Here is a 26276-nt window from a genome sequence, read left to right as displayed (position 1 = left end):
TGTCTCTCTCTCAAAAATAAACACTTAAAAAAAAAAACTTTAAACTTGGAGTTCCTGACTGACTCAATGGGTAGAGCCTGTGGCTCTTGATCTCAGGGTTGTGAGTTCAAGCCTCATGTTGGGCATGGGTTCAAGCCTCATGTTAAAAACAAACAAACAAAAAAATAGATTTAAACTTTCTAACTGCATAAATAAAAGTTACAGCACCCAGAGATTTTATCAGCAAATGCAGGTAACCATTTTACAAATCCAAAGTCAATTCTCAAGCAAGATATCTGGTGTCACTTTGGGCAGGGTATAGGGAAAAGATCACAAATAATCCAAAATCACAGTTAAAACTGGTCAAAAAGAAGATATAATGTAAACTACAGTTGCAATTACATTATATATTTAGAAACACATTTATTGTTCTATAGCCAAAATAATGCAAGTTCTACAGCTTGGAAACATTAAACATTACATAAATTGCTTGATGAAAAACCACCAAAAAGTTAACATAAGACGATAATTATGGCTATTCTTTTTAATGTTAATTTATTTTTGAGAGAGAGAGAGAATCATAGTGTGAATGGGGGAGGCACAGAGAGAGGGAGACACAGAATCCAAAGCAGGCTTCAGGCTCCGAGCTGTCAACACAGTGCCCGACATGGGGCTTGAACTCAAGAAACATGAGATCATGACCTGCCAAAGTTGGATGCCGAACCAAGCAAGTCACCCAGGTGCCCCTAATAATGGCTGTTTATTGTCTTACCTAAAATCTTTTTTTTTTTTTTTTACACATTAAAATAGGACCAAGGAATTCTCTATCTGCTAGGTAGAGCCACATCTACTTTTTTTTTTTTGAGCCACATCTACTTTTACAATTTACTATGATGGACACTAGAGAAGCTGGATCAGACACTTGAGAACTTACTTAAAGGCATCAGATGGCTACCCAGGCAACCAGGATTTGAGGAGACGACTCCATAAAGAAAGGAAGTGTTGAGAAGTGAGCCCCACATTCTCTCTTGCTTTTCCCCTCCAAGTACTTGCTGATTCCTATGCCACAGGAACCTGCATTCTTGGAGGAAAGCACAGTATTAATTTGCTGCACTTGACAGGGCCACTGCTAGAAATACAAAAATTGGAATTCAGGAACGACTGAGGAGGCCGCCTGGGAAACACCATAGGCTTTGCATTGTATTTTCTGGATGCTCAAGCCAAGGATTCCCACATCCCTGGTGTGCGCTCACAGGTGCTCTCATTTTCTTCTAAGCTGGGATATGTTTTATGTAGTGTGAGATAGGAGCCCACTTCACTTTGCTGGAGATGGGTAACCAGTCAAGGCCAGCATCATTTACGAAGTAAACTAGCCATTCCCCTCTAAACAGAAAAATTGCTTTTGTCACGTATTAAATTTTTTTTTTCAACGTTTATTTATTTTTGGCACAGAGAGAGACAGAGCATGAACAGGGGAGGGGCAGAGAGAGAGGGAGACACAGAATCGGAAACAGGCTCCAGGCTCTGAGCCATCAGCCCATAGCCCGACGCGGGGCTCGAACTCCCGAACCGCGAGATCGTGACCTGGCTGAAGTCGGACGCTTAACCGACTGCGCCACCCAGGCGCCCCCGTCACGTATTAAATTGAGGCAATCTATTTCTGGATTCTCTCTGTTGTTACACTGATCTGTTTGTATATTCAAACATGCAGTGGACATTTATCAGTCCTTTTGACTGTTCATCATCTGAACCCATTCCTGTATTTGGGGGAATCTCCATCTCAAGATTCTTATCCTCACCTTATGAGCCCAACCCTCACAAAAAAAGCTGAAAATGCCAGATAAACCCTTTCTCAGCTTCCCTTGCAGCTAAGATGCAGTAGCAGCTAGCTTCTAAAATGGCCCCAGTGATGTCTGACTCCTGGTAATTTACATCTTTGGGTAATCCCCTCTCACTGAATAGGGTTATTGCAGAAGTGATGGTGTGATTTCTGAGGTTGGTCAGGACTTATTATGGCTACTCCCCGGCTTTTCACTCACTCTGGAGAAACCTGCCATGCAATGAGCACACTCAAACAGCCCTACGAAGGTCCATGAGGCGAAGAACTGAGATCTCCCACCAAGAGCTATATGAGCGAGCCATCACAGAAGCAAACCCCACAGCCTGTCAAACCTTAGATGACAGCATCGCACACTGACATCCTGACCGCAGCCTCATGAGAGACCGTGAACCAGAACCACCCAGTTCAGCGCTCCTGGATTCCTGACCTACAGATAGGATGAGACAATAAATGTTTACTGTTTTAAGTTGTATAGTTTGGGGATAATTTATTACATGGCAATAGATAATACTTAGGGTCTGGCACCTGACCCAAGTTCTCTATTTGTTTTATATTCTTCAGTAACATCTTCTGTTTTTTCCACGTTGGAGCTCTTTCTTGTCAAATTACTCCTAAATATTTTATGGGTTTTGCCTCTAATATACATGAAGTCTCTTAAATTTCCATTTCTTTTTTTTTTCCTTTTTTTAAAAAATGTTTTTCTTTATTTTGAGAGAGAGAGTGCAAGCGAGGGGCAGGGAGAAAGGGAGAGAGAGAATCCCAAGCAGGCTCCATGCTGTCAGCACACAGCCCAATGCAGGGCTCAAACTCACAAACCATGAGATCATGACCTGAGCTGAAACCAAGAGTTGGACGCTTAACCAACTGAGCCATCCAGGTGCCCCTTAAATTTCCATTTCTATGTGTTTTTTGCAAGATTAGAGCAAGTCTATTGGTGTTTATATATTTATCTCATAGTCAATAATTTACCAAACATTGTGTGTATGTGTGTGTGTGTGTATATACGTATATATATATAATTTTTTTTTCCTCCCTAACTAGAATCTCTTGGGTTTCCAGGGTATACAGTCATTTCAACGGTAAGAAGCGATTCCAAAATAAAAGACTTCAACTTTCTTAAGGTTAATGCCAATTACTTTATGTTCTTGTCTTAGACCCTCCTAAAGAGTGTGGGACAATTCTGACAATAAAAGGCATGTCTGTCTGTTTCCTGATTCCTACTGAAACGGGTTTTAGTGTTTTGCTGTTTAGAATGATATTTGCTATAGGGGCACTTGGGTGGCTTAGTCAGTTAAGCATCTGACTTCAGCTCAGGTCATGATCTAGCAGTCTGTGAGTTCGAGCCCTGCATCGGACTCTGTGCTGACAGTTCAGAGCCTGGAGCCTGCTTTGGATTCTGTGCCTCCCTTTCTCTCTCCCCTTCCCCTGCTCACACTCTGTCTCTCAAAAATAAATAAACATTTTTAAAAATTTAGAATGATGGTTGCTATGATTTTTTTTATCAAGGTATAATTTACACACAAAATCCACTTTTTTAAGTGTAGAGGTTTTTTTTAATCCACTAACCACCTCCAAAATCAAGATCAAAAGCACTTCCATCACTCCAAAAAGTCCCCTCATACTCTTCTGCAGTCATTCTCTTATATCTTTGCTTCAGTTTAAATAAGATACATGTACTTATGCAAGCCCACCATTAATATTTGCTCAAGCTCTGCACAGAGACCATATCTACATTGTTCACCCGTATACTGCCGGCACCTTGCATGACACCGGGCACATACCAGATCAACACTTCCTGAATGAATGGATGAATGACCCAACCAACAGATTCACCATGATGCTCACCCTCATTCCTTAACACTCCCTGATTGCAACTGCTTTCCTGCCGTCATCTCCCTGGTCTGCATTCTCCCTGACTCCTCACTGTGGGACTACACCTGTCACCAGGTGAGCTGTCCAATGCCCCTGAGGGCACCCCTTTGCCTATATGGTTTTCTCTTCCAAGAAGAAGCTTACCAACAGCAACAACAACAAAGGCAGCTTTTTCCCGTAGTGTCCATGGACATACGGTGTCAAAAGGAAAAACTAAAACTAGAAAGCAAAAGAATCCGATACAAAGCTAGGGAGTTTAATAACAGCCTGGGGTATAAGTTCTGGAGGAAGTAGACCAAGATGGGAAGTGAGAATCAACAATGGGTCAAAAATTAGAAGAGGTGGAGACCCCAGGGGAGAAACGGCAAGGCTGGATTCTTTCCTTGTACAAGGTGCACAGCCAGGGATCCCATCTTAAAGGGGCAGAGCTGAGCCAGACAATAGCCAGCCATCTTCTGCCAGACCATGTCTCAGGTCTTGCCTGCCTCATAGATCCCCACCATCATCTGATGAAGCCTCTACCCACAAGCAATGGATCTATTTTGGAAGTCATGTATCATTCTCAGTTCCCTCCAGGTGCAACACTGAACTAGCCACCATTGACCAGTTCAGATGGAATTTGCAGTTTCAGAACTGGTTGCTTACTTGTCCAGAACTAGAGAAAAAGGTGAAGAAGTTGAGCTGTGAAATGCAGAAAAGTGAAAGAACCCCCCCTTTTCTAAAAGCAAAAATAATAATAATAATAATAAACAGGAGCTAAAATATACAAAAATGCAATTATTTGAGACTTCTGAATGTAATTTCCACCCTAGCATACTCAAAAAAAAAAAAAAAATACAATCACAGAAGCATTTAAAAAAAACTTTGCAAGGTACCCTTTGCTTACTAATAACAAACGTTGACAATCTGGGCAGATGGAAATAATTCACCACCACAATGTGTAAACACCAACCACAAGAGTTAAGATTGGCCAACCTAAACAGGGGAAGTTACAAAAGATTATGATAGACTTTCAACTGAAAAGCTTGTCTTTAGGAATTCGGATAATTATCTAAAAACAAATTCAAAGTTCCATTTTTTCTGGAGGAAGCGAGAAGAGACTGGTTTTTATTGGAAACGAGGTCGGCTTCGGGGGCGTATGGAAAGACTAGGTTAAAGAGACACAGAAAATATTTCCAAAGGCGCAAGCTTAGGGTGAGGGACTTCCCTCGCCGGAAAGCCACCTGGTGCTTTGTGTCTTTCTAAACGCTGACTGGGTATTTCTATGAAGTGACCAGGCTGCACACCCTCTCATTTGCAGCCCCACAGGTTTTGCTTTCAAATATCTGCAGGTGTATCCTCCTAAACCGAGTAAACGAGTACTTTTTTTTCTTTCTGTGCTAGACGGAATTTTACGAACACGCGCTCCACCTGGCTTATGGTAGGGATTCTAGGGCCGCTGGTCACCGCCTTTGAGCTTTAGGAGTGAGTTGAGGGCATCGAAGTTGTTCTAAATTTTCCTCAAAGGAAAAAAAGAAGCCCCACTCTCCTCTTCTACAAACCGAACCAGGGAGGCCACAGGCTCCGGCCACGGAACGCAGAGATGCAGTGAAGGCTCCGGCGGCTCAAACGATGCCGGAGGAGCCAGATTCGTATTTACCGACCAGAAGTGGAACCCCGACTCGGAAAGGCCGACCCCCGAACACTGGGCGGCTTTGGCCAGGGTGTCGGGGCTCTCCGGGCCTGTTTCTACAGGCTGTGATACAGTGGAGAGTCCTGGAATAAGTACAGACATCGACTACAAACAGAACGAGACGTAAATTCTAAACCACGCAGCACCGAATTCCCGCAAAGACACGTTGGGAAATGCGGAAGAGCCAAGCTACGCAGCTGGCCCGAAGTCCAAAGACTACGATTCCCAGCATTCAATACAGTGTACCTCCCCCACCCCTATGCGTTGCATGCCGGTAATTGTAGTTTCTCACCACTCCCATCTAAAAAGTGCTCGGGTGATTTTCAACCTCTCACGTGTTTCTCTTTCCCCAGAAGCACTGCCAAAGAGAAAGCTGACGGCGAAAAGTCGCGCTGGAATCATTCCCACCGTGACCCCACGGTAGACCCGGAAAGAGTGAAGAACCGTTGCCATGACTACCGTTTCCCCTGGTCACGGAATAAACGCGCTCGAGGATCCGGAAGTGGTTCCTCTGCGACCTCTCCAAAAAGGAGGATGTGTTCAGTGCTGACGTTCATTGGGTCGTTTCACTCGGAGGCCAAAGCTTCCCAGGCAAAGGGGCGGTCCTGTGTGAGAGGCGCCCGCGGAGCCATTTGATTGGAAAAGAGATGCTAAGGTTGACCAATCGGAGGGAGCCACGCTTCGGGCATCGGGCACCGCACCTGGACAGCTCCGATTGGCTCACTGCGGTCCCCCCCACGAGTCCCCATTGGGTACAGAGGGTGCGTGGTGCGGCACCATTGGTGGGTTCGTGTTTCCCGTCCCCCGCCCGCGAGAGGCTGGGGTGAAAAGCGGCCCGACCTGTTTGGGGGGTAGTGGGCGGACCGCGCGGCTTGCGGTGTGAGGATCTGAGCCCCGTGGTGGGAGGTGGAGGCGGCTCCTGCGATCAAAAGGGACTTGAGACTCTCACCGGCCGCGCGCCATGAGGGCCCTGTGGGTGCTGGGCCTCTGCTGCGTCCTACTGACCTTCGGTGAGTGATCTCGGAGGAGCGGGCACCCCCGGACGCCCCCCTTCCAGCGCGGCCTCTTCTCGAAGGTTCTGGGGGCGTTGAGCCCGGGAGGGGGATAGCGGGGCCTCCGTTGGGCCTAGAGGGATCCATCGCCTTTCCTCGAAAGAGGCTCGGGCTCGAGGGAGTTCGCGCACTCTCCTCTTCCTGTGGAAAGAAGAACGAGAACCGAGAACATTTAAATCCCTTGCAGATCTCCTAATATTCGCGCCTAGAGGTCTTAGCCAACTTGGGGTGGGGCGCCTCTCGGGCTCTTGGTCCCCTGGGAGCATTGCGGGTGCCCATTCCGGAGGACTTTTGTCAGACGCAGGAGCCTTCGGCCATCTGAGCTTGAGGACCCCCCCCCCCCCCCCCCGCGCCCCGCCACCCAGTCTTCCGAGTCTTTGACCCCGCGTTTCCTTTCTTAGGGGCTGGTCTGGGGAGCGTGGGGCTCTGAGTCAGAAGAAAGGCGGTGTCAGCGTGTTTGCTTCACTTTTGCGAGCTTCTTACCATGTCAGAATCTCATCACCTCTCTCCCCCCCCCCCCGCTCAGTTGGGCCGGATTTCAGTTCCTCTCGCCAGAGGTTGCGCCAATTCTATTTGTATTCTGATCCGTGATACTGAAGGCCTAAGTTTTGGCGTGGTCACTTGGGAGGCCATGCCTTGGCCTGCGCAACACGTGTGAACGTAGAAGGGACCTGGTATCAAATCTGCTAAACTTTATTTATAAAGCTTCCCAGGGCTGCTCTAGAGAGACGTAATGCCCGCCCCAGCCTCCGCATTTCAGAATCTACTGGAGGGCCCCGTGTCTGAACTTAAATTTAAATGTAAAAAGTATGCCAAGTGGGGTTTACATTGGGTGTTGAAAACTAGTGGATCCGTTCTCCCGTGCCCACCTCCCATACTTACCCCTGAATTTTGCAACCTTACCCTTGCCCTGTCTGGTCATACTCCCTTCTGAGAAGTACCCGAAGCAAAATGGTTACGAGTTTTCTGGTGTTAAATCTTCCTTCAGGGTCAGTCCAGGCTGATGATGAAGTGGACGTGGATGGTACAGTGGAAGAGGATCTGGGCAAAAGTAGAGAAGGCTCAAGGACAGATGATGAAGTTGTACAGAGGTTTGTGTTCTTTTGAAACTGTATGGTTGGGCCCTTGTGAACACTGGAATATAGTCGCTTCTTTTGTTGTCTTTTCTTCAAAGGTCCAGATGACCTGTAACACCCCAAATTTAAATACCTAAAAGGTCAGGGCAGTGAGCATGTTCATCCCTGAGTAGGTCCTAACTTGCCCCTAGAAATGACGGGTCAAAAGGGGATGAATTTCTTTTGAAAACTGTTCTGGTAACTAGATTGTGGGACACTAGCTCTGTGACTTTTCCCAGACCAGTTGGCTTTATATTCGGTAAGTGTATAAACTTAGTAATTTTTAAGTAACCTCTTGCCCCCAGTGTGGACCCACATATCACAAGTCGCATGCTCTACCAACTGAGCGAATGCTCTACATTCAGGATGTACATACATACATCCTGAATGCTCTACATTCAGGAACCCCTGAATGTAGTAACTTTAAAAAAGATTGCTCTCAAATGAGCAGTGTTTTCTAAGTTGGCCCCTTAGGACTTAATTGGCAGTTTTGTAGGCCATTAGAGGCCAAAGCTTCCCAGGCAAAGAGGCGGTCCCACATGTGAGGGAACATATAAATGGTTTTGCTTTTTATTTTTAGTAGAGGAAAGTTGGGTTTATTTTCCTGACAATTTTAAGAACCAAGTATTCTAGCTCAGTTGTTAAGGTGGTAAAATTTTATTGTGGCAAAAAGATAGAAATAGCGGGTTAGTAATATTTTATAAAGGTTTCCATTTTACCCCTTTAACCCTTAGGGCAAACTTACAAGACCACTGGGCTCTCATAGATCTATGTTTTGGAGAGAACTAAATAAGCAATGCAGTTATTTGTTTGTCAAATTTATTTCCTTAGAGAGGAAGAAGCTATTCAGTTGGATGGATTAAATGCATCCCAAATAAGAGAACTTAGAGAGAAATCAGAAAAATTTGCCTTCCAAGCTGAAGTTAATCGAATGATGAAACTTATTATTAATTCATTGTATAAAAATAAAGAGGTAAGCAACATGTGGGTAATATTATTTTGTCTCTGTACAAGAGCATACTCATTTACCCTCATAATAAATGTACTTACATAGGAATTTCAGGTTAGTAGTTATTAGCAAAGTTTAAATACCCAGTATGTATATATAAAAATGCTCCCTATGGCGTGGGGGGGGGGGGGGGTTGTTAGACATTTTTACCTTTTTCCTTTCCCCTCCAAATATGGTCATAGCCTGCCAAATAGTCCTGAGGGCAGTCACACAGACAGCCCTGTGTGTTGCATACAGAAAGGTGTTACTACTCTTACCTGTTTAGGTATCCTTTATGGTTGCTACAGTTCTTTGTGTAAAGAGCTGTGTACCTCCTTTTACCAAGAGAGTAAAGCCACTTGTGTACCATAAGGAGTCTTATTTCATAGAGTGCTTTTTAGAGTACAGAGGAGGGGCGCCTGGGTGGCGCAGTCGGTTAAGCGTCCGACTTCAGCCAGGTCACGATCTCGCGGTCTGTGAGTTCGAGCCCCACGTCGGGCTCTGGGCTGATGGCTCAGAGCCTGGAGCCTGTTTCTGATTCTGTGTCTCCCTCTCTCTCTGCCCCTCCCCCGTTCATGCTCTGTCTCTCTCTGTCCCAAAAAAATAAATAAACGTTAAAAAAAAAAAAAAAAAAAAAAAAAAAATTTTAGAGTACAGAGGAGAAATAAAATGGATTTGACATTAAATCTGATGTTTTGTGTATCTTGAGGCTAATCTAAGTGTGTGTTAACTCTGGCTTCCATTTAGATTTTCTTGAGAGAACTGATTTCAAATGCTTCTGACGCTTTAGATAAGATAAGGTTAATATCACTGACTGATGAAAATGCTCTTGCTGGAAATGAGGAACTAACTGTCAAAATTAAGGTAAGCTTAAAACAGATTTAAAGCAAAAAGAATCCTTAAAGAATCCTTAGCGATAGGCAATCTCTATCAATCAGGATAGGCCAGGTTATGCTGCAGTGGTAAATAATCGCCAAGCCTAGGGGCTTAAATTGGAGTTTAACAAAATATGGCTGTGGGCCAAATCCAACCTGCTGTTTCTTTTTATAAATAAAGTTTTATCGAGGGGCGCCTGGGTGGCGCAGTCGGTTAAGCGTCCGATTTCAGCCAGGTCACGATCTCGCGGTCCGGGAGTTCGAGCCCCGCGTCGGGCTCTGGGCAATGGCTCAGAGCCTGGAGCCTGTTTCCGATTCTGTGTCTCCCTCTCTCTCTGCCCCTCCCCCGTTCATGCTCTGTCTCTCTCTGTCCCAAAAATAAATGTTGAAAAAAAAAAAAAAAGAAAATATTATATAAATAAAGTTTTATCGAAACACAGCCATGCCTATTTGTGTGTTATCTATGACTGCCTTTGCACCACACATTAGGTTTGAGTGGTTGTGACAGAGACCATATGGCTCACAAGCCTAAAATACTTCCTCTCTGGCCCTTTTTCCGAAGAAGTTTGCTAACCCCTGGCTTAAATCCTCCATCAAGGCCACTGTGGCCTTTGCTTTGTATTATCCTCATTCCCGGACACAGGCCAATTGAGTAGCCACCATCTGGAGTGTAGCTGGTTGCCATGGTGCAGAGAGAGCACTTGGAGGGTCTCCCATCCTTTAAAGGCTCTAGTCTGAAAGCTACATTCCTGACTCCCTCCCACTTGGCAGCTCATTGGCCAGAACCAGTCACATGGCCTTAATAACCAAGAATGAAGTATATTCCTACTATGTTTCCAGAAGGCAGAGAGCTGGGAATATTTAGTGAAGGACATTTATCACCACAAATTGCAAATAGAGAAGTTTTGAATCCTTTTATTTTCTATGAAAGAAATAGGCAAAATATAGAATTTTATTTTTCTTGAAAGTTTTTCTTCAGAAATAACTTGTTTTATTTAGGTCTGTCTCTGCCCTTTGACGTTTAGACTAGTCTCTGCCTTCTTTATATTGCTGCTTTCTCAAATACATTGGAACTTAAGATTTTCTCTATCAAGATGCTCATGTGTAAGAGACAGTAGGCCATAAAATAGTATAAGGAAAAATAACCCAGTTTAGTTTTCTGTATGGGAATTGATGTGGCCAGAAGCGGGTAGTTTCTGAATCTATAGCTTACCGTTTACTTGTCGTACAGTGAGTATTAAGCATATCTAACTATCCCGTTCTTGCCTTTCAGTGTGACAAGGAAAAGAACCTGCTGCATGTGACAGACACCGGTGTAGGGATGACCCGGGAAGAGTTGGTTAAAAACCTTGGCACCATAGCCAAATCTGGAACCAGCGAGTTCTTAAACAAAATGACTGAGGCACAAGAAGATGGCCAGTCGACTTCTGAATTGATCGGCCAGTTTGGTGTTGGCTTCTATTCTGCCTTCCTCGTGGCTGACAAGGTTATTGTCACGTCGAAACACAACAACGATACCCAGCACATCTGGGAATCTGACTCCAATGAATTTTCTGTGATTGCTGACCCAAGAGGAAACACCCTGGGACGGGGAACAACAATTACGTGAGTGTTACTAATTCCTAATGAGAATTAACAGTCCTGGTGAGGATCTTGACTCCGGGCAAACAGCTTATTCTGGGCCTTCATTCCTTGCCTGTACCATGAGGAAATTGACCTGTTCTCATCACTGGAGGAAATCTTTGGAGGCCCACCTGAGGCCCAGACACAAAGAGTTATGATAGCTGCTGTACACAGAGGGCAAAAAGTCCAAAGGGTTAATTCTTCTAGGGGAGAAGGCAGATTGGAGGTCTCACAGCAATGGGTTGATTGAGGATTTCCAGGGAAGCAAGTCTTGGGAAAGAAGCGTCAGTGGATGTAAAGGCATAGAGGCACAGCTGTTCAAGGGATTAAAGAAATTTCTCTCGGTAGTGGTTAAACATAGAATTTCTGATCAGCTTTTTTAAGGTTTTCTGAAGATATGGAGGGTGGCAGGACTGGATGAGAGGAGACTCTCTGGGTGACCACTGAAAGTACTCAACTATGGGAGTAACTGGTGTTGGGGACAGGTTGGAGAGACCAGGTGCAAATACAGAGCTTGAAGAAAGTTAATGAAAGTTCTTCTGAAGAGAATGTCTCGTTTGAGGATGGTTGTAAATTATTGAATCCAAATCGGAGTTTGGTTTAAGCCCGTAACTGTTGTCTGTATAGATGAGGCAGACCTTCTGCCCAGCATCTCTTGGTGTTTATAGCATGTGAAGAACAGTTTCCTGCCTCTCCCCTGCCCCCCAACAAATACAACAGGATACTTCTACTTGCTTAGTACTCCTGGAATGTCCGTATGAAGCTGCCAGCTTTGGGCCACATCAGAGAAATCGTATCTCGAGGTCATTTGACTTTTTTCTTCCTGCCAGGTGAAAATGTGCCTACAGTCTCCACTTTTTTTTCATAATTGAGTTTTAAATTTTTCAACATAAGAATTTTTAAGTATTCAGAATGTAGAAAAGCATGTATCTATCATTCTGACCAGTGTTCTTCACTGAGGAAGCGAATAGTTCTGTCTTCATTTTCATAAATGCTCATTTAATTGAGATTAATTACATGAGTGCATTTTAATACGTCTACTGATTTATTGTTCCCAATTTACCTTACTCTGCCTTTGTTAGTCCTAGCTCCGGCTCTCCTTAGGACACGTCGCTAATAGTCATGCCCCAGTGCCCTCTGTTAGGTGTTAGAGGAACAGAGGTAAATATCCTGTCTTAACTACAAAGAGATAGAAAAACAATGTCCCAAGAGGCGCTAATGTCATAGGGTGCTGAGCCACAGGTGAGATTATCTAGATGGAAGTTCCACAAAAGCACACATTTGGTTGAACGTTCCATTCCCAGAGCCTAACACTTGCAGATATTTATAGGGGTGAATAAGTAAGGGTAATCAGGACAGTCTCCTGCAGGTAACATGGATGGCTGATCAGTGAGTGAAACTTGACGAGTGCTTTCTCTGCGTGAAACTGCCATTTTTCTTCAAGTCCTTTACCCAGCATTTATTCTGCAGATAACTATTTGAGTACCTATTACCTGCTAGGGTTTAGAACTCAGTGGAGAGTAAGACCAGTGCAATCCATGCTTCCATGAGGCTCGAGTAAAGAAGAAGAATGTGAAATAATTTCACAAATGCCAGAAAGGAAGCTAGAGCACACTTCCTTTATCAGGAAGACCTTCTGGGGGCGCCTGACTGACTCAGTCAGTAGAACATGCAACTCGTGACCTCGGGATTGTAAATTCGAGCCCCACATTGAATGTAGAGATGACTTAAAGTCTCGGGGCCCTTGGGTGGCTCAGTTGGTCAAGCGTCTGACTTTTGATTTTGGCACAGCTCATGATCTCACAGTTCGTGAGTTCGAGCCCCATATCAGGCTCTGTGCTGACAGTCAGAAATTCTTTCTCTCTACCCCTCCCCTGCTTGTGTTCTCTCTCTCTTTCCCTCTCTCAAAATAAATAAATAAACTTTATTTAAAAAACAAGAATAAAATCTTGAGGGGCACCTGAAGGGCTCAGTCGGTTAAGTGTCCAACTTTTGGGTTTGGCCGAGATCGTTATCTCACAATCTGACTGTGCTGACAGTGTGGAGCCTGCTTCGGATGCTCTCGCTCTCGCTCTCAAACATTAAAAGGTAGTAATCTTTTTTTAAAGTTGGGGGGAGCTTGCTGAAATAAGGGTAAGTTAGATTCAGATAGTCTAGGAAGCAAGCACAGTATATGTTGGAAGTTCCAAAGGCAAGAGACCCATTTAAGGAACTGAAAGTCTAGACTGGACAAACCAAAGAGAAGACAAAGTGATGAGGTCAAGGTTCCACCTTATATATATGACTTCATCTTCTATTTGACCAATGAAATAGAAGCCCTCAAACAATTCAGTTGCTACCCACTCTTTCTATTCCTAGCCCTAAATTAGGCCCCCGCATACCGTTATGAGAAACTTTGTGAGGATTGAATGAGATCATGAAAGGAGCATCCAGTAAGTACTGACTAGTACATGTGCTTCTGTCCTTGCTACTGCAAGGGAGGTATTCTGCATTGTTCCCTAAAGCTGGTCACTACGTCCAATCTGCTGCTTCTCTCCTCCTCCCTCCTCAGAGGCTAAGCATGAATTAATTCCAGCCCCATTGTTTAAAGGCAGCCTTTCCCACATGCTCCCTCTTTACCATCAAAACCTAAACATGTTCAAGTCTCCGTGGGGAAGGAAGAGAGGCAGGTAGTGCCACACCCCCGTCTACTGTCAGGCATGTCATGACTGTATCCACCACGTTTCCATTGAAATAAGTCCTCGCTAATCTTGTTGCTAAATCCATTGGATGCAGGGGGGTTTTAATTCACATTGGTCCCAGCAATAGAGTCCTTTTGTTCTTAGTTTTCCTCTTGTGTTTTGGTGTCTACTGCATACCCCTTAAGACAGTCGCATAGTTTCCATGACCCTGGGTGTCTTTTCGTTTCCTTTCCCTGTTGCTTAAATGTTGACAGTATCTCTCAAAGGTAACTCTTCAGCCCTTTCTCCTTACCTTTGTGTTCCTTGTGCAGCCTTCCTACCATCATGGATTCGGCTTCCAGTTCTCGCTCAGGGTCCTCAAATCTATATTCTTAGTCTGGATCAGAGGTCAGCTGACTTTTTCCTAAAGGACCAGCTTGTAAATGTTTTTAAGCATTTGGATGGTAGGATCTGTCACATGTCACACAACTCTGATGTTCTTGCTGGAAAGCGACCATAGACAATATACGATAAGGGTGTGTCCCAGTAAAATTTCTTACAGGTGCCAGCCATAGTTGGCAAACCCTTGGTCTATATGTCCCTACTGGGCTCTGCACTCATATATCTAATTGCCTTTTAAATACGTCTAACTGAGATGTAACCATCAGCTTCAACTTGGATCCACAACTGCACTCTCCTTCAGCCCCTCATCACCCAGATATTGCTCTGAAACCAGAGACTTGGCCACTCTCTAGGCTTTGTCATCATGAACTATCTACCTGTTGGTGATGCTACTACATTGTAAGCTTTTTGAAGCAAGAAGAGACCCATGATACAACATTGCCCGTATTTATTAGGGACACTCCCGTACATGGGCTCCCCACTGGGTCTGAAGGTATGTTCTGAGGTGTTTGGTGAGTGGAGGAAGGTTCCTGCAGAAAGGACAGTAAGTGAGGAAGAAGAGGAAACAACTGCAGCTTTCAGTGGTAGAGTTATCGAAGCCACAGTGCTGTTCAGTAGAACTCTGGAAATACTCCACCCCTGCACTGTCCAGTATGACCGTGCAACTAAAGAACTAACCTTAAGTTTTGTTTAAATAAAATGTGGCTGGTTGACTGTTTTGGTCAGTGGCGATATGAACACTATTTTGGATTAGTTTTCTAGCTTTTTTAAGGAACATGTTTTTATTAAGGGTTCACTATCTATAGGAGAGGCTTCTTTTTTTAAGATTTTATTTTTGGGTAATGTCTACACCCAGTGCTCGAACTCACAACCCTGATGTCAAGCGTCTCCTGCTCTTCTGGCTGAGCCAGCCAGGCACCCCTGCATTTGCTTATCTATAATGATCATTTGGTTTTGAGAGCAACTATCAGAGTGCTTGTAATTCCATTTTTTTCTCCAGAATGTTTCAGTGCCTTCTCACCTTGAGCTAGCTTAACGTGTCGGTTCTTCAAATGAAAAACAAAAAAACTAACATGTTGAGAAGGTTGGGACATTGGCACTTTTTATTTGGGACTAAGGATATTTTTCACACAAGGAATGCAAGGAAGATTCTTCCCTGTGTTGTACTCATATCTGGTATATGGAGCCATATATGACTCATAAACCATCATTGGTGATGAGAGTTTTTAACGTGAAAAACAGGGGCCATCTTGGATTATGCCAAACTGTTAGCATTGTCAGGAAGGTATTTAGATTAATTTATAATCAAATCTTTTAAACCAAGGATGTCTTTCTAAACCTGTCTTATTTTCTTTACAGCCTTGTTTTAAAAGAAGAAGCATCTGATTACCTTGAATTAGATACAATTAAAAATCTCGTCAAGAAATATTCACAGTTTATAAACTTCCCTATTTATGTGTGGAGCAGCAAGGTAAATCTACATTGATACAAATTCATATGTGCTGCGTTGGCACATATTTAAATCTTTAACCCTTAAGAGCCACGTTTGCTCTTTCGGTATGGGGATACTCAGGGTTTTCTTCTGGAAGACCTGTTTGTTGGAGCTGTAATTTTGTTTCATATCCTCGATGAAATCAGGATTATTAAATAAATGAATTTCACCATAATTCTACTTCACTAGACTGAAACTGTTGAGGAACCCATGGAAGAAGAAGAAGCAGCGAAAGAAGAAAAGGAAGATTCTGATGATGAAGCTGCAGTGGAAGAAGAAGAAGAGGAAAAAAAACCAAAAACCAAAAAAGTAAGTCTGGTTAATCTCCACACTAAAATGCTGTTTAAGGTATGTTCAAGAAAATACAAAAATCCAAGTATGCACAGACTGATCTGGGTTCAGTTTTCATTAATTTTTAAAGGGCTTTTTTTCTCCAAATGGTAAGTCCATAGACCCAACTTTTAAAAACAAGGACTAAGTTTATTTGTTAGTGTTTGTGTTTTCTGCCTCTGGAAAGTTTTAAGTAGCAAACACCGATCGTTTTTATGAATAGTTTGAAAAGAAATGACATTTTAGTTAAAAATGAGGAAAAACTGTAATTTGCTTTTTATCAATAGTAATGATAACCAATTGCCTTCTTTGTGTTAAAGATCAATCTTGGGGCTCCTGGGTGGCTCAGTCGGTTAAGCGGCCGACTTCGGCTTAGGTCATGATCTCGCAGTCCGTGGGTTCTAGCCTCGTGTCGGGCTCTGTGCTGACGGCTCAGAGCCTGGAGCCTGTTTCGGATTCTGTGTCTCCTTCTCTCTGACCCTCCCCTGTTCATGCTGTGTCTCTCCCTGTCTCAAAAATAAATAAACGTTAAAAAAAAAAAAAAATTAAAAAAAAAAATCAATCTTAAATGTTGAGAAAAATGGCTTTTTTTTTTTTTTTTTTTTTTTTTTTTGAGGGATTTTTGATCCCACTGTCAGGAGCCATAGTAGATTAGGAGTGTCCTTTGGTGTTTCCCACATTTGTTTGCAATGTCCTGAAGTTCTAGTTAGCACTTGTACTGTACAACTGCTGCTGAGTGCTGGGGCTGCTAATCATGTCCTGTAACTTCAGGTTGAAAAGACTGTCTGGGATTGGGAACTTATGAATGACATCAAACCGATCTGGCAGAGACCATCAAAAGAAGTAGAAGATGATGAATACAAAGCTTTCTACAAATCATTTTCAAAGGTAAATATTACTTTAGAACGTGATGAACATTACTAAGTCAAAGCATTTTTAAATGGTGTTATAACTCTTTCAACACAGTTGGTTTCTGTTTAATCTTGTTTGTTTTATATTATGCATCTTAAAAATTTAAGAAGGAGTCTCTAGGCTTCACCACATTGCCAACAGGTCTGTGTTACCAAAAGGATTAACAACTGCCTACGTGTGTAGGCAGATGACTTCCATAGAACATAATATCTTGTATTGAATGGCTTTTAGCGTCATTGGGTCTTTTTTCTATTTCCAAGAATGAATACTTTTTATCTGATTATAGTTGAGACAAAATGTTAGATTAGTTTCAGGTGTACAACACCGAGTCCTTGTGTCTCCACAGTACGCTCTGCTCACCACGAATGTCGCCAGTGTCTGTCCCCATACAGTGCTGTTACAGTACCATTGACTATTCCTTCTGCTGTACCTTTTACTCCTGTGACTTAGTCGTTCCAGACCTGGAAGCCTGTGCCTCCCGCTCCCCTTCACCCATTTTGCCCATCCCCCACTCCTCCTCTCTGGCAACCATCCATTTGCTCTCTGTGTCTGTAGGTCTAATTTTGCTGTTTGTTGGTTTATTCATTTGGCTTTTAACATCACCTTTATAGAGCCTGTTTACAACCTCAGACCTTTATTGTGAGGTCATATTCTTAGGAATAATTACTAAATCTGTTTCTTTGCCTATTTCCTTTTACTGATCCCATCTTTTAAGTGAAGAATCTAAAGCTAGCATGGATTAGGATTGTTTGAAGTTCATATTTCCCCATACAGCATTTTGTACTAAACAGAATAGTTTAATAAGCTTAGCATGGCTAGATAAAACTTAATATTCTGCGGTTATGTTTGTTCTTTAATCTTTATTCCATCCCTTCCCTGCTCTCCTCGTGTTAACATCCAACCATCTTTTAAGTTTCACCTCTTAAAAACTCCCCTTGGTTCTACTAGAACTCCACTTTTATTCTCTTGAACCATAGTTAGTCCTGGTGTATACAAACATAACGTACTTTCGTCAAGGACAGCTGTATTAGAAATAGAATGTGAGCTACTGGGGCGCCTGGGTGGCACGTCTGACTTCACCATCTCTGGGTTTGAGCCCCACATCTGGCTCCGCACTCTAAGTGCTTGGGATTCTCTTGCTCTACCTCTCTCTGTGCCTCTTCCCCACTTGCACACACGTGATCTCTCTTAAATAAGCTTTAAAAAAAAAAAAAAAACCTAATGTGAGCCACATCTGTGATTCTTAACTTCTTAGAAGTATGTTTTTTTTTAAAAGTTGAAACAGGCATAGTTAATTTTTAATGATAAGTTTGATTTAACCTAACCTACCCAAAATAGTTCAACACGTAATCATTATTTAAAAACTTAAACACATTTTACTTTGTTTTGTTTTGTACTGGATCTTCAAAGTCTGGTTGTAGATTTCATACTTAACACGTATCTCAATTCGGATTAGCCACATTTCAAGTGTTAGTACCCACATGTAGGTACTGTAGTGGATAATGCAGATCTAGGGAATTCGTCTTTAGGATTTATTCACATACCTCTTTACATCCACTGCTCTAGTCCATATCCCAGTGGAAGAAATGTGTTCCCGAGTACTTCTTTCTGGTTGAGCAGTACACTCATGAAGCGTTGTATATTGTCATTTAGATAGGATCAGGGCTTTCATACCCTGTTCTCTGACACATGTGAAACCTAGACCCATGCATCTTTCCCCCAGTTTAAGAGATTGAGTGACACTGTGGACGGTCATCAGCAAAACCACCATGTCTAGCCAGTTCATAGGAGAGCAGTCCTAGCCGTTTCTTCCCTACATTCCTCTCTCCACCCCCATTTGTTTGGTAAGGGGACTCTTGTTAGTTAAATGCTAAACTAAATGTCTACCACATAATAAATCACTTAGCCTTTGCAATGCCTTTTTCCGGTGCCTTTGAATGACTAAATGCCAACTTTCCATAGGAAAGTGATGACCCCATGGCCTACATCCACTTTACTGCTGAAGGGGAAGTTACCTTCAAATCCATTTTATTCGTACCTACATCTGCTCCTCGTGGTCTGTTTGATGAATATGGATCGAAGAAGAGTGATTACATTAAGGTGAGTTTTTAAGTTGTAAAGACTGAGTTTAAAATTTGAAGGTATAATTTCCAGAAAGTGACCTTTTCTTGGTCTCTGCTTAGCTCTATGTGCGCCGAGTATTCATCACAGACGACTTCCATGACATGATGCCCAAGTACCTTAATTTTGTCAAGGGTGTTGTAAGTATCTGAAGACTATGAGGAAAGGGGTCGTTAAACACGGGAGGGCGCCTGGGTGGCTCAGTCAGTTAAGCGTCTGACTCTTGGCTTCAGCTCAGGTCATGATATCATAGTTTGTGAGTTTGAGCCCCAAGTCAGGCTCCATGCTGACCTTGCAGAGCCTGTTTGGGATTCTTCCTCTCTCCCCCACTTCCTCCCACCCTCTCTAAATAAATAAATAAACTTAAAAAGGCAGGGAACAGAAGTATTTTTTTGGTTTGTTGGTTTGGATTTTTTCCCAGTGTTTCTGTTGCTCACTGAACTTTCTTTTGCCATCTGAAGGTGGACTCAGATGATCTCCCCTTGAATGTTTCCCGGGAAACTCTTCAGCAACATAAACTGCTTAAGGTGAGTGTCTCTGGGAAGAGACTGGCTGGTTTCTTTCCTCTTTGATTGCGCTGTGAAGGACAGGCAGCATTAACAGAGTCCCCAGATTTTGAGACCAGTCCTTAGCTCTTTAGCTGAAGAACTTAATTTTACTCTAGAATTATTAAATCCTAAGAATCTGATTGTTTTTCACCCAATATTTTATAAAAGTTTCAAACATACAGAAAAGTTGAGTGAATTGTGTAGTAAACACCCACACAGACCCACTACCCAGAATATAAACATTAGGGGTCATTCCAGGGTTCTGGGATCAAGCCCTGCGTCAGGCTCCACACTGAGCACAGAGACTGCTCTAGATTCTCCCTCCCTACCCCTCTCCCCTGCTTGCATGCTCTCTAAACATTTATAAACATTAAAACAATCTTGGGACTATTTCCACTGACAACCCGTTTCTGCTCAGTCTCACATAGATTGCTTACCGTTCCCTGCCACTTGAGAAATGGCAGTGACGAGGCCGTGTCTTTCTTTCACCACTGCTCCCCGATGCTCTCACATAGGGAAGGTTCTCAAAAGTTTGAGACCACATTCACTAATGAATTATTCTTTAATTTTATTTAGGTGATTAGAAAGAAGCTTGTCCGTAAAACTCTGGACATGATCAAGAAGATTGCTGATGACAAGTACAATGATACTTTTTGGAAAGAATTCGGTACCAACATCAAGCTCGGTGTGATTGAAGACCACTCAAATCGAACACGTCTTGCAAAACTCCTTAGGTTCCAGTCTTCTCATCATCCAAGTGACATTACGAGTCTAGATCAGTATGTGGAAAGAATGAAGGAGAAACAAGACAAAATCTACTTCATGGCTGGGTCCAGCAGGAAAGAGGTAAGTTGAACTCCAGCTGTCAGGCATCCTGGTATGTAGCCAACTCCTGAGAAAAAAAGAACTTAATTGTGATGGTGGCCTGGGGTCATTACAAGGCCTGCTCAGCCACTGACAGGAAAGTCATTTATACTCTCTGCACCTCTTATTTTCCCACCTGTAAAATGGGGTTGTTAGTTCTAGATAAATGTAGCTACTGGGGTATATACCAGGGGTAGACTTGGAAACTTTATCGCTTTCTTAATTTTATAGGCTGAATCTTCTCCATTTGTTGAGCGACTTCTGAAAAAGGGCTATGAAGTGATTTATCTCACAGAACCTGTGGACGAATACTGCATTCAGGCGCTTCCGGAGTTTGATGGGAAAAGGTTCCAGAATGTTGCCAAGGAAGGAGTGAAATTTGATGAAAGTGAGAAAACTAAGGAGAGTCGTGAAGCAATTGAGAAAGAATTTGAGCCTCTGCTCACTTGGATGAAAGATAAAGCTCTCAAGGACAAGGTATTCTTCTGGGAGTTAAAACCTGTGAAATTTTAGCATCTGCATTTTATTTTATTTTTTTTAACGTTTGTTTATTTTGAGAGAAAGCTCAAGCTGGGAAGGGGCAGAGAGCGGGAAAAGTTGCACAGAACAACATTTAATATAGTGGTTAAATTTTGGGGAGGAGGAGCTTAAAATTATAAACTACAGGGACACCTGGTTAGAGTAGTCTGTAGAGCTTACAGCTCTTGATCTCGGTGTCCTGAGTTTGAGTCCCACATTGGGTATAGAGCCTACTTTATGTATGTATGTATGTATGTATATTTTTGAGAGAGACAGAGACAGAATGTGAGTGGGTTGGGGCAGAGAGAGAGGGAGGCACAGAATCTGAAGTAGGCTCCAGGCTGTCAGCACAGAGCCTGACGTGGGGCTCGAACTCACGAGCTGTGAGATCATGACCTCAGCTGAAGTCGGACGCTGAACTGACTGAGCCACGCAGGCACCCCAATAGAGCCTACTTTAAAAAAAGGTTTATAAACTACAAAGAATTAAAAAGATAATAATGGCTATTGTGTACAGTTCTATTTTTTTTTTGTAACTGAATGTTTTCTGTAGTTTAATACTGCCTTTGTGGTAACTTAAATTTTTATTGGTTGAATTTAAGTCTTCTGTGTGTTTAAAAGTTGGTGTTTATTTTTGACCAAAAAAATTCCTATTATTAAATGTCAAGAGTTTCCTAAGAATCTGAATAAGAGGTATTTTTATGCTTGTATTTGATCTGAAGTGATGAATCCTTAAGGAATTGAAATGCAGTTACTGAGTGACCTTAACTATTGGTATTTACATGTATCTAACTTTTGATTTCTTATCTTAAGATTGAAAAGGCCGTGGTATCTCAACGTCTGACAGAGTCTCCTTGTGCTCTTGTGGCCAGCCAGTATGGGTGGTCTGGCAACATGGAGAGAATCATGAAAGCTCAAGCCTACCAGACGGGCAAGGACATCTCTACAAAGTAAGCATCCTTGGGAAGGTCCCTGCAAGGTATTCGTTCTTAGCCAGCCTTCCTTTTGTAGATAATGCCAGCGAAGAACTGATGTGTTTTTAAGTGGCCACCACTATCTGTTAGATAAAAGAGGAGACAAGTTTACAGAGGGATTCCTCTGACATTAGATTGATAAAGGAAAGGTGTTGAACTCATGATTTATTTTAAGGTATTTTTATTTACAAATGGAAATGTAATCTGTTACGTATATTGTCCATTGCTTTTGCATATCCTTGGCCTGGTATGTGTACTTCTTCATTTTTAGATATTAATAGTTAAGAGATGAGGTAATGACCTTGTCATTTGTCAAATGAGTTACATGCTTTTTAACTGCCATCCCTCCTTCCCCAAATAGTATGCCCTGCAAAATAAAGGGTAAAAGACCCATGGGTGAACAAGTTTATGAACTCAAGGGCTGAGTGCTGGACGTACACTGGGTCTTCAGGTGCCCTTTATTTTCAGGGAATATATATATGTCACATTTATATTGTAATGTCACAGCGGTGGTCTTGAAAATTATTTCTTCCCTGCTTTTATTTTCCTGTCTCCCATCTGGAATGTCTGTTTGCTCTCTGCTCATGTTTTCCCCAAGGCCTAGCTTAAGGATTCTTCTCACAAGTGTAGTCTCCATGATCACAATTTCAAAACTCTGTATATATGAAGTATATTTCATATCTAGTGAGACTCCCTAACATATGTTTCCACAGTAAAGTGCAAAATGGTGTCTTGCTTCTGTGTCTTATCCCCCTGAAGACTTTACAGATTATAAAGTTAAGGTGGAAAATAGGTTTCTGTCTATATTCCGTTGTAACAGTATAGTAGCCATTAAATAAATGTCCATTTATTTCAGTCATTTATGAACAGGAAGTTCCCTTCCATTCAGTGAGCAAACACCTGCTGTGTCTGTCCACAGTGAATAGATATCACTGCTCTCTTTTTGCCATTCAGACCAGTCAGGATAACAAACCAAGTCTTAATCTTCTAAATTCTGCATCTGTAATGGGTTTACCCCGAGAGGGGTAGATGCAGTTCCTCCCTGTCCTCCTCTCTAGGAGGGAGACCAGTCATAGCTAACAGCAGAAAACTAACGGTATGAAGGTATATTTAGAATGCATTGGGAACTCCGCTCAGATAAAGAAACAACTAATGTGTCTTGGAACCATATTGGTGAAGGCATCGTGGAGAAGGTACTAAAAGGCAGAACACGGTGTCGTGTAGCGATATAAATTTTCCAAGAGCTATGTATAATTTTAAAAATTTATAGAATGTGGGAAATGTATGGAGCCTGAAGTTTGACGTTAATGTTCGTTTTTACCCCTTACCAGTTACTATGCCAGCCAGAAGAAAACATTTGAAATTAATCCCAGACATCCCCTGATCAAAGACATGCTTCGACGAGTGAAGGTGATTAATACTGTAGCCATACTCCTTCATCTTTTCGTTGGGATACTTTGTACCTTTTAATATTAATCAGATGTCCCGTCTTTCATCTCAGGAAGATGAAGATGATAAGACCGTTTCAGATCTTGCTGTGGTTTTGTTTGAAACGGCAACACTACGGTCAGGATATCTGTTACCAGACACTAAAGCATATGGAGATCGAATAGAAAGAATGCTTCGCCTCAGTTTAAACATTGACCCTGATGCAAAGGTTTGAAATAATTTATTGAAATGTTTGACTCCCCAGTGCCACACGCAGTGGTAGAATTAATAAGAAATTCCCTTTTATATCTTTTTTTTTCTTTATCTGTCTCCCTTTGCTAGCTTGACTGTTGAGTCTAATTAGCGGATTTACTGTGCAGTTCTGGATAAAACAGGAGTGAAGTTAATTCCGATGTTAGTACGTTTGAATGAACAAAGTGGAAATAGATCCAAGGTATTGGATCCATTAATGAGCTTATAATTGGTGCCCTTAGGTGGAAGAAGAACCTGAAGAAGAACCTGAAGAAACAACAGAGGACACCACAGAAGACACAGAGCAGGACGAAGAAGAAGAAATGGATGCAGGAGCAGATGAAGAAGAACAGGAAACAGTAAAGGTATACATAGCAAGTCAAGAATGGGACTTGCATTTTAGTTCTTGCAAAACTAGGCAAACTTTTATTTTCAGTTCTGTCATTAGGACTGCATAGCTTCTAGAAGTCAGACTTCAGGAAATCTCCAAAATAGGCATCTAATGATGAAATTCAAAAGCTGGAGCAGCTCCTTTTTTTCTGTTTAAAGTGTATACTTTCAGCTGCCCGCTCCTTTTGTTCCTTTATTTTAGCCATCCAGTCCTGAGACATTGTTAAACAGATTTTCCTTTAGCCCACAAGGCTTCTGTATTCTCTGCCACTGGCTTCTGCCTTCCTCTATGGCAGCATGAGGCCGATGGAAATTTTTGATTATTTCTGTTCAGAAGTCATTTATCTTACTGTTAGGTTCGAAATGATCCCGCAGATTGACAAATGTCATTCTAGCCTACAGCTGAAATAATGGAAATACGCTGGGCCCATTTCAATTGTTTCTTCATACACGAACCTTCTGTGAACTAAGGGTTTTTTTGTTTTTTTTTTTTTTGCTAGTTTTTAATGTCTTCTAAGTTTTTTTTTTTTTATTTTCACAGAAATCTACAGCTGAAAAAGATGAATTATAAATTATACTCTCACCATTTGGATCCTGTGTGGAGAGGGAATGTGAAATTTAAGTCATTTCTTTTGGGAGAGACTTGTTTTGGATGCTCCCCCCAGCCCCCTTCACCCCTGCACTGTAAAATGTTGGGATTGTGGGTCACAGAAAGAAGTGGGTTTTTTAGTTGAATTTTTTTTTAACATTCCTCATGAATGTAAATTTGTACTATTTAACTGACTATTCTTGGTGTAAAATCTTGTCATGTGTATAAAAATAAAAAAGATCCCAAATACTATGTCTTGCCTGTCTTCATAATGATTATGTAGAACTATGTATACTTGGTCGATTTTTTGTTTTTAAATCCTGTGTTTGGGGGTTTTTTTTCTCTTATAAAAGTAATTCATACATACCAAAAAGTCTTTTTTAAAACTAGTATTTTAAAAAGTCACCTATATAGAGAAAAGATAATGTTCCTTACAGAAGAATTCCAAAAAAAACCGGTATATAGATGCTCCCCCTTGCAGGAGGTGGAGCTTAAACTCCTTTCCTTTCTGAAAGATGGCTAGACTTAGTAGCTGTCCTGTAGCAGACAGAAAGGGAAAATCATTTCTTTGTAGCAGAGAAACCTGGCAGAAGCTACCTTAACCTAGTGATCAAGGTTAATAGCAGTGATTTCCTGTATCCTTGACAGGATACGGTAAGGGTAAGTCTGGTGTATAATATAGTTCATGGTTCCTTGGCTTTGACACCTACACCATGGTGATGTAAGAGGATGGCATCCATGGAAACAGGGAGAAGGCACGTGGGGATTCCACTATCTTTGCAGTTTTCCTGTAAATCTAGAGTTACTCCAAAATAAGACTGTCTCTTAAAACACCCATAATCCTACAACAGAGATAACTAGATGATGAGTGCTGGTCCTCAGCAAGTGATCATTTAATTTCTTTTGAAGTGTATTATTTATGAGAAACTGGTTTCTGTACTTTAGTTGTGTAGCCATCTGAAATGGTAGTCTAACTGTGGCTAGGGAGAGAAAATCTGAGTTGTATATTCAGAGATCATATGTGTGAGAGGAAATTCTGTGGAAACTAACTTTACTATGATAACTTTAATATTAACTATAATACAACTTTACTGTTTTGTTAGGGACTGAATTTTCCTGATAATCTAGGATGCTTTCTGGGCTTGTATTTCTGTTGGTTGTATGCTTCCTACTCCTCCCTCCAAGCTATTTTTCTAGGGTTAATTTGCAATAATCACTTCAATGGCTACCTTACTTGAATGTGTATCTTTTTTAAAATCTGTTTCTTTTAAGAAATAAAACGGGAGCTCCATCAGTCATCGTCATCGGGAAACATGCTATAGTTAAGATGTGGCTTCTTTTTGTGATACGATGTTATATTATTACCTATTAGTTGTACTAGTTTCCAATTTTTTGGCCACTATAGATTACCATTTTTAATAAAGATTGTTATAAAGAAATTAAAGCCATCGCATTGCATTAAATTAATAACATCTGAAACTTGCTCTTCAGAGTCTTCCAATTGCAAATTCTGAGTTTCCATTGTTTCCAGCAGGAAGCTTAGAAAGCATCGTACTCCCTCAGTTTTTGGAAAAGCGAGCAGCTACGTCCAAGACACCTTGCACAACTGTTTGACCTAATTTAATTACCAAATAACTTGCAACTGGTCCATCTTGAGTTGTTTTCTCCCACAGCTTTATTAAGGAAGAATCTAGTACTACTTTTGATTTTTGGTTTGTAGGTCACCGATTTGGTTCTCCAGGAAGCACTAGAATGGAGTTTTTAGTATACAGGATGTTCG

At 42.0% G+C, this 26276-nt stretch overlaps 2 protein-coding genes and 1 long non-coding RNA gene across 3 annotated transcripts in view; 2 read left to right on the top strand and 1 right to left on the bottom strand.

The window, feature by feature from the left end:
• Positions 1-6190, bottom strand: part of LOC147578942 (putative tetratricopeptide repeat protein 41) — a 77581-nt gene extending 71391 nt beyond the window's left edge. Inside the window, 2 exon segments of the mRNA XM_086712503.1 lie at positions 914-1060; positions 3665-6190. The gene's annotated coding sequence lies outside the window, so the exon portion shown is untranslated.
• Positions 6191-6193: 3 nt separating this feature from the next.
• Positions 6194-24748, top strand: HSP90B1 (heat shock protein 90 beta family member 1). Its single transcript, XM_025927040.2, has 18 exons — positions 6194-6373; positions 7404-7506; positions 8362-8503; positions 9266-9382; positions 10667-10998; positions 15438-15549; positions 15760-15879; positions 16672-16788; positions 18775-18912; positions 18996-19073; positions 19395-19460; positions 20058-20327; positions 20577-20822; positions 21677-21813; positions 23169-23247; positions 23339-23494; positions 23760-23882; positions 24449-24748. The coding sequence occupies exons 1-18, from the start codon at positions 6325-6327 to the stop codon at positions 24476-24478; spliced, it is 2415 nt and encodes an 804-aa protein (XP_025782825.2). The 5' UTR covers positions 6194-6324; the 3' UTR covers positions 24479-24748.
• LOC147578941 (uncharacterized) lies at positions 9389-10615 on the top strand. The gene is made up of 2 exons (XR_015253387.1): positions 9389-9554; positions 9798-10615. It is a non-coding gene; the product is annotated as an uncharacterized LOC147578941 (long non-coding RNA).
• Positions 24749-26276: the final 1528 nt, after the last annotated feature.

Source organism: Puma concolor, chromosome B4 (assembly GCF_028749965.1).
Source record: "Puma concolor isolate L17-30 chromosome B4, mPumCon1.1.hap2, whole genome shotgun sequence".
In the NCBI taxonomy this organism is placed as follows: Eukaryota; Metazoa; Chordata; class Mammalia; order Carnivora; family Felidae; genus Puma; species Puma concolor.
The sequence above is the reverse complement of the archived record's forward strand: the minus strand, read 5'-3'. Positions and strand labels throughout refer to the sequence as shown.

Coding starts and splice junctions, on each gene's coding strand:
- HSP90B1 (XM_025927040.2), top strand. CDS start 6,325: ATGAGGGCCCTGTGGGTGCTGGGCCTCTGCTGCGTCCTACTGACCTTC. Junction 8,504..9,265: donor CATTGTATAAAAATAAAGAG/GTAAGCAACATG, acceptor GCTTCCATTTAG/ATTTTCTTGAGAGAACTGAT. Junction 15,550..15,759: donor TTTATGTGTGGAGCAGCAAG/GTAAATCTACAT, acceptor CTACTTCACTAG/ACTGAAACTGTTGAGGAACC.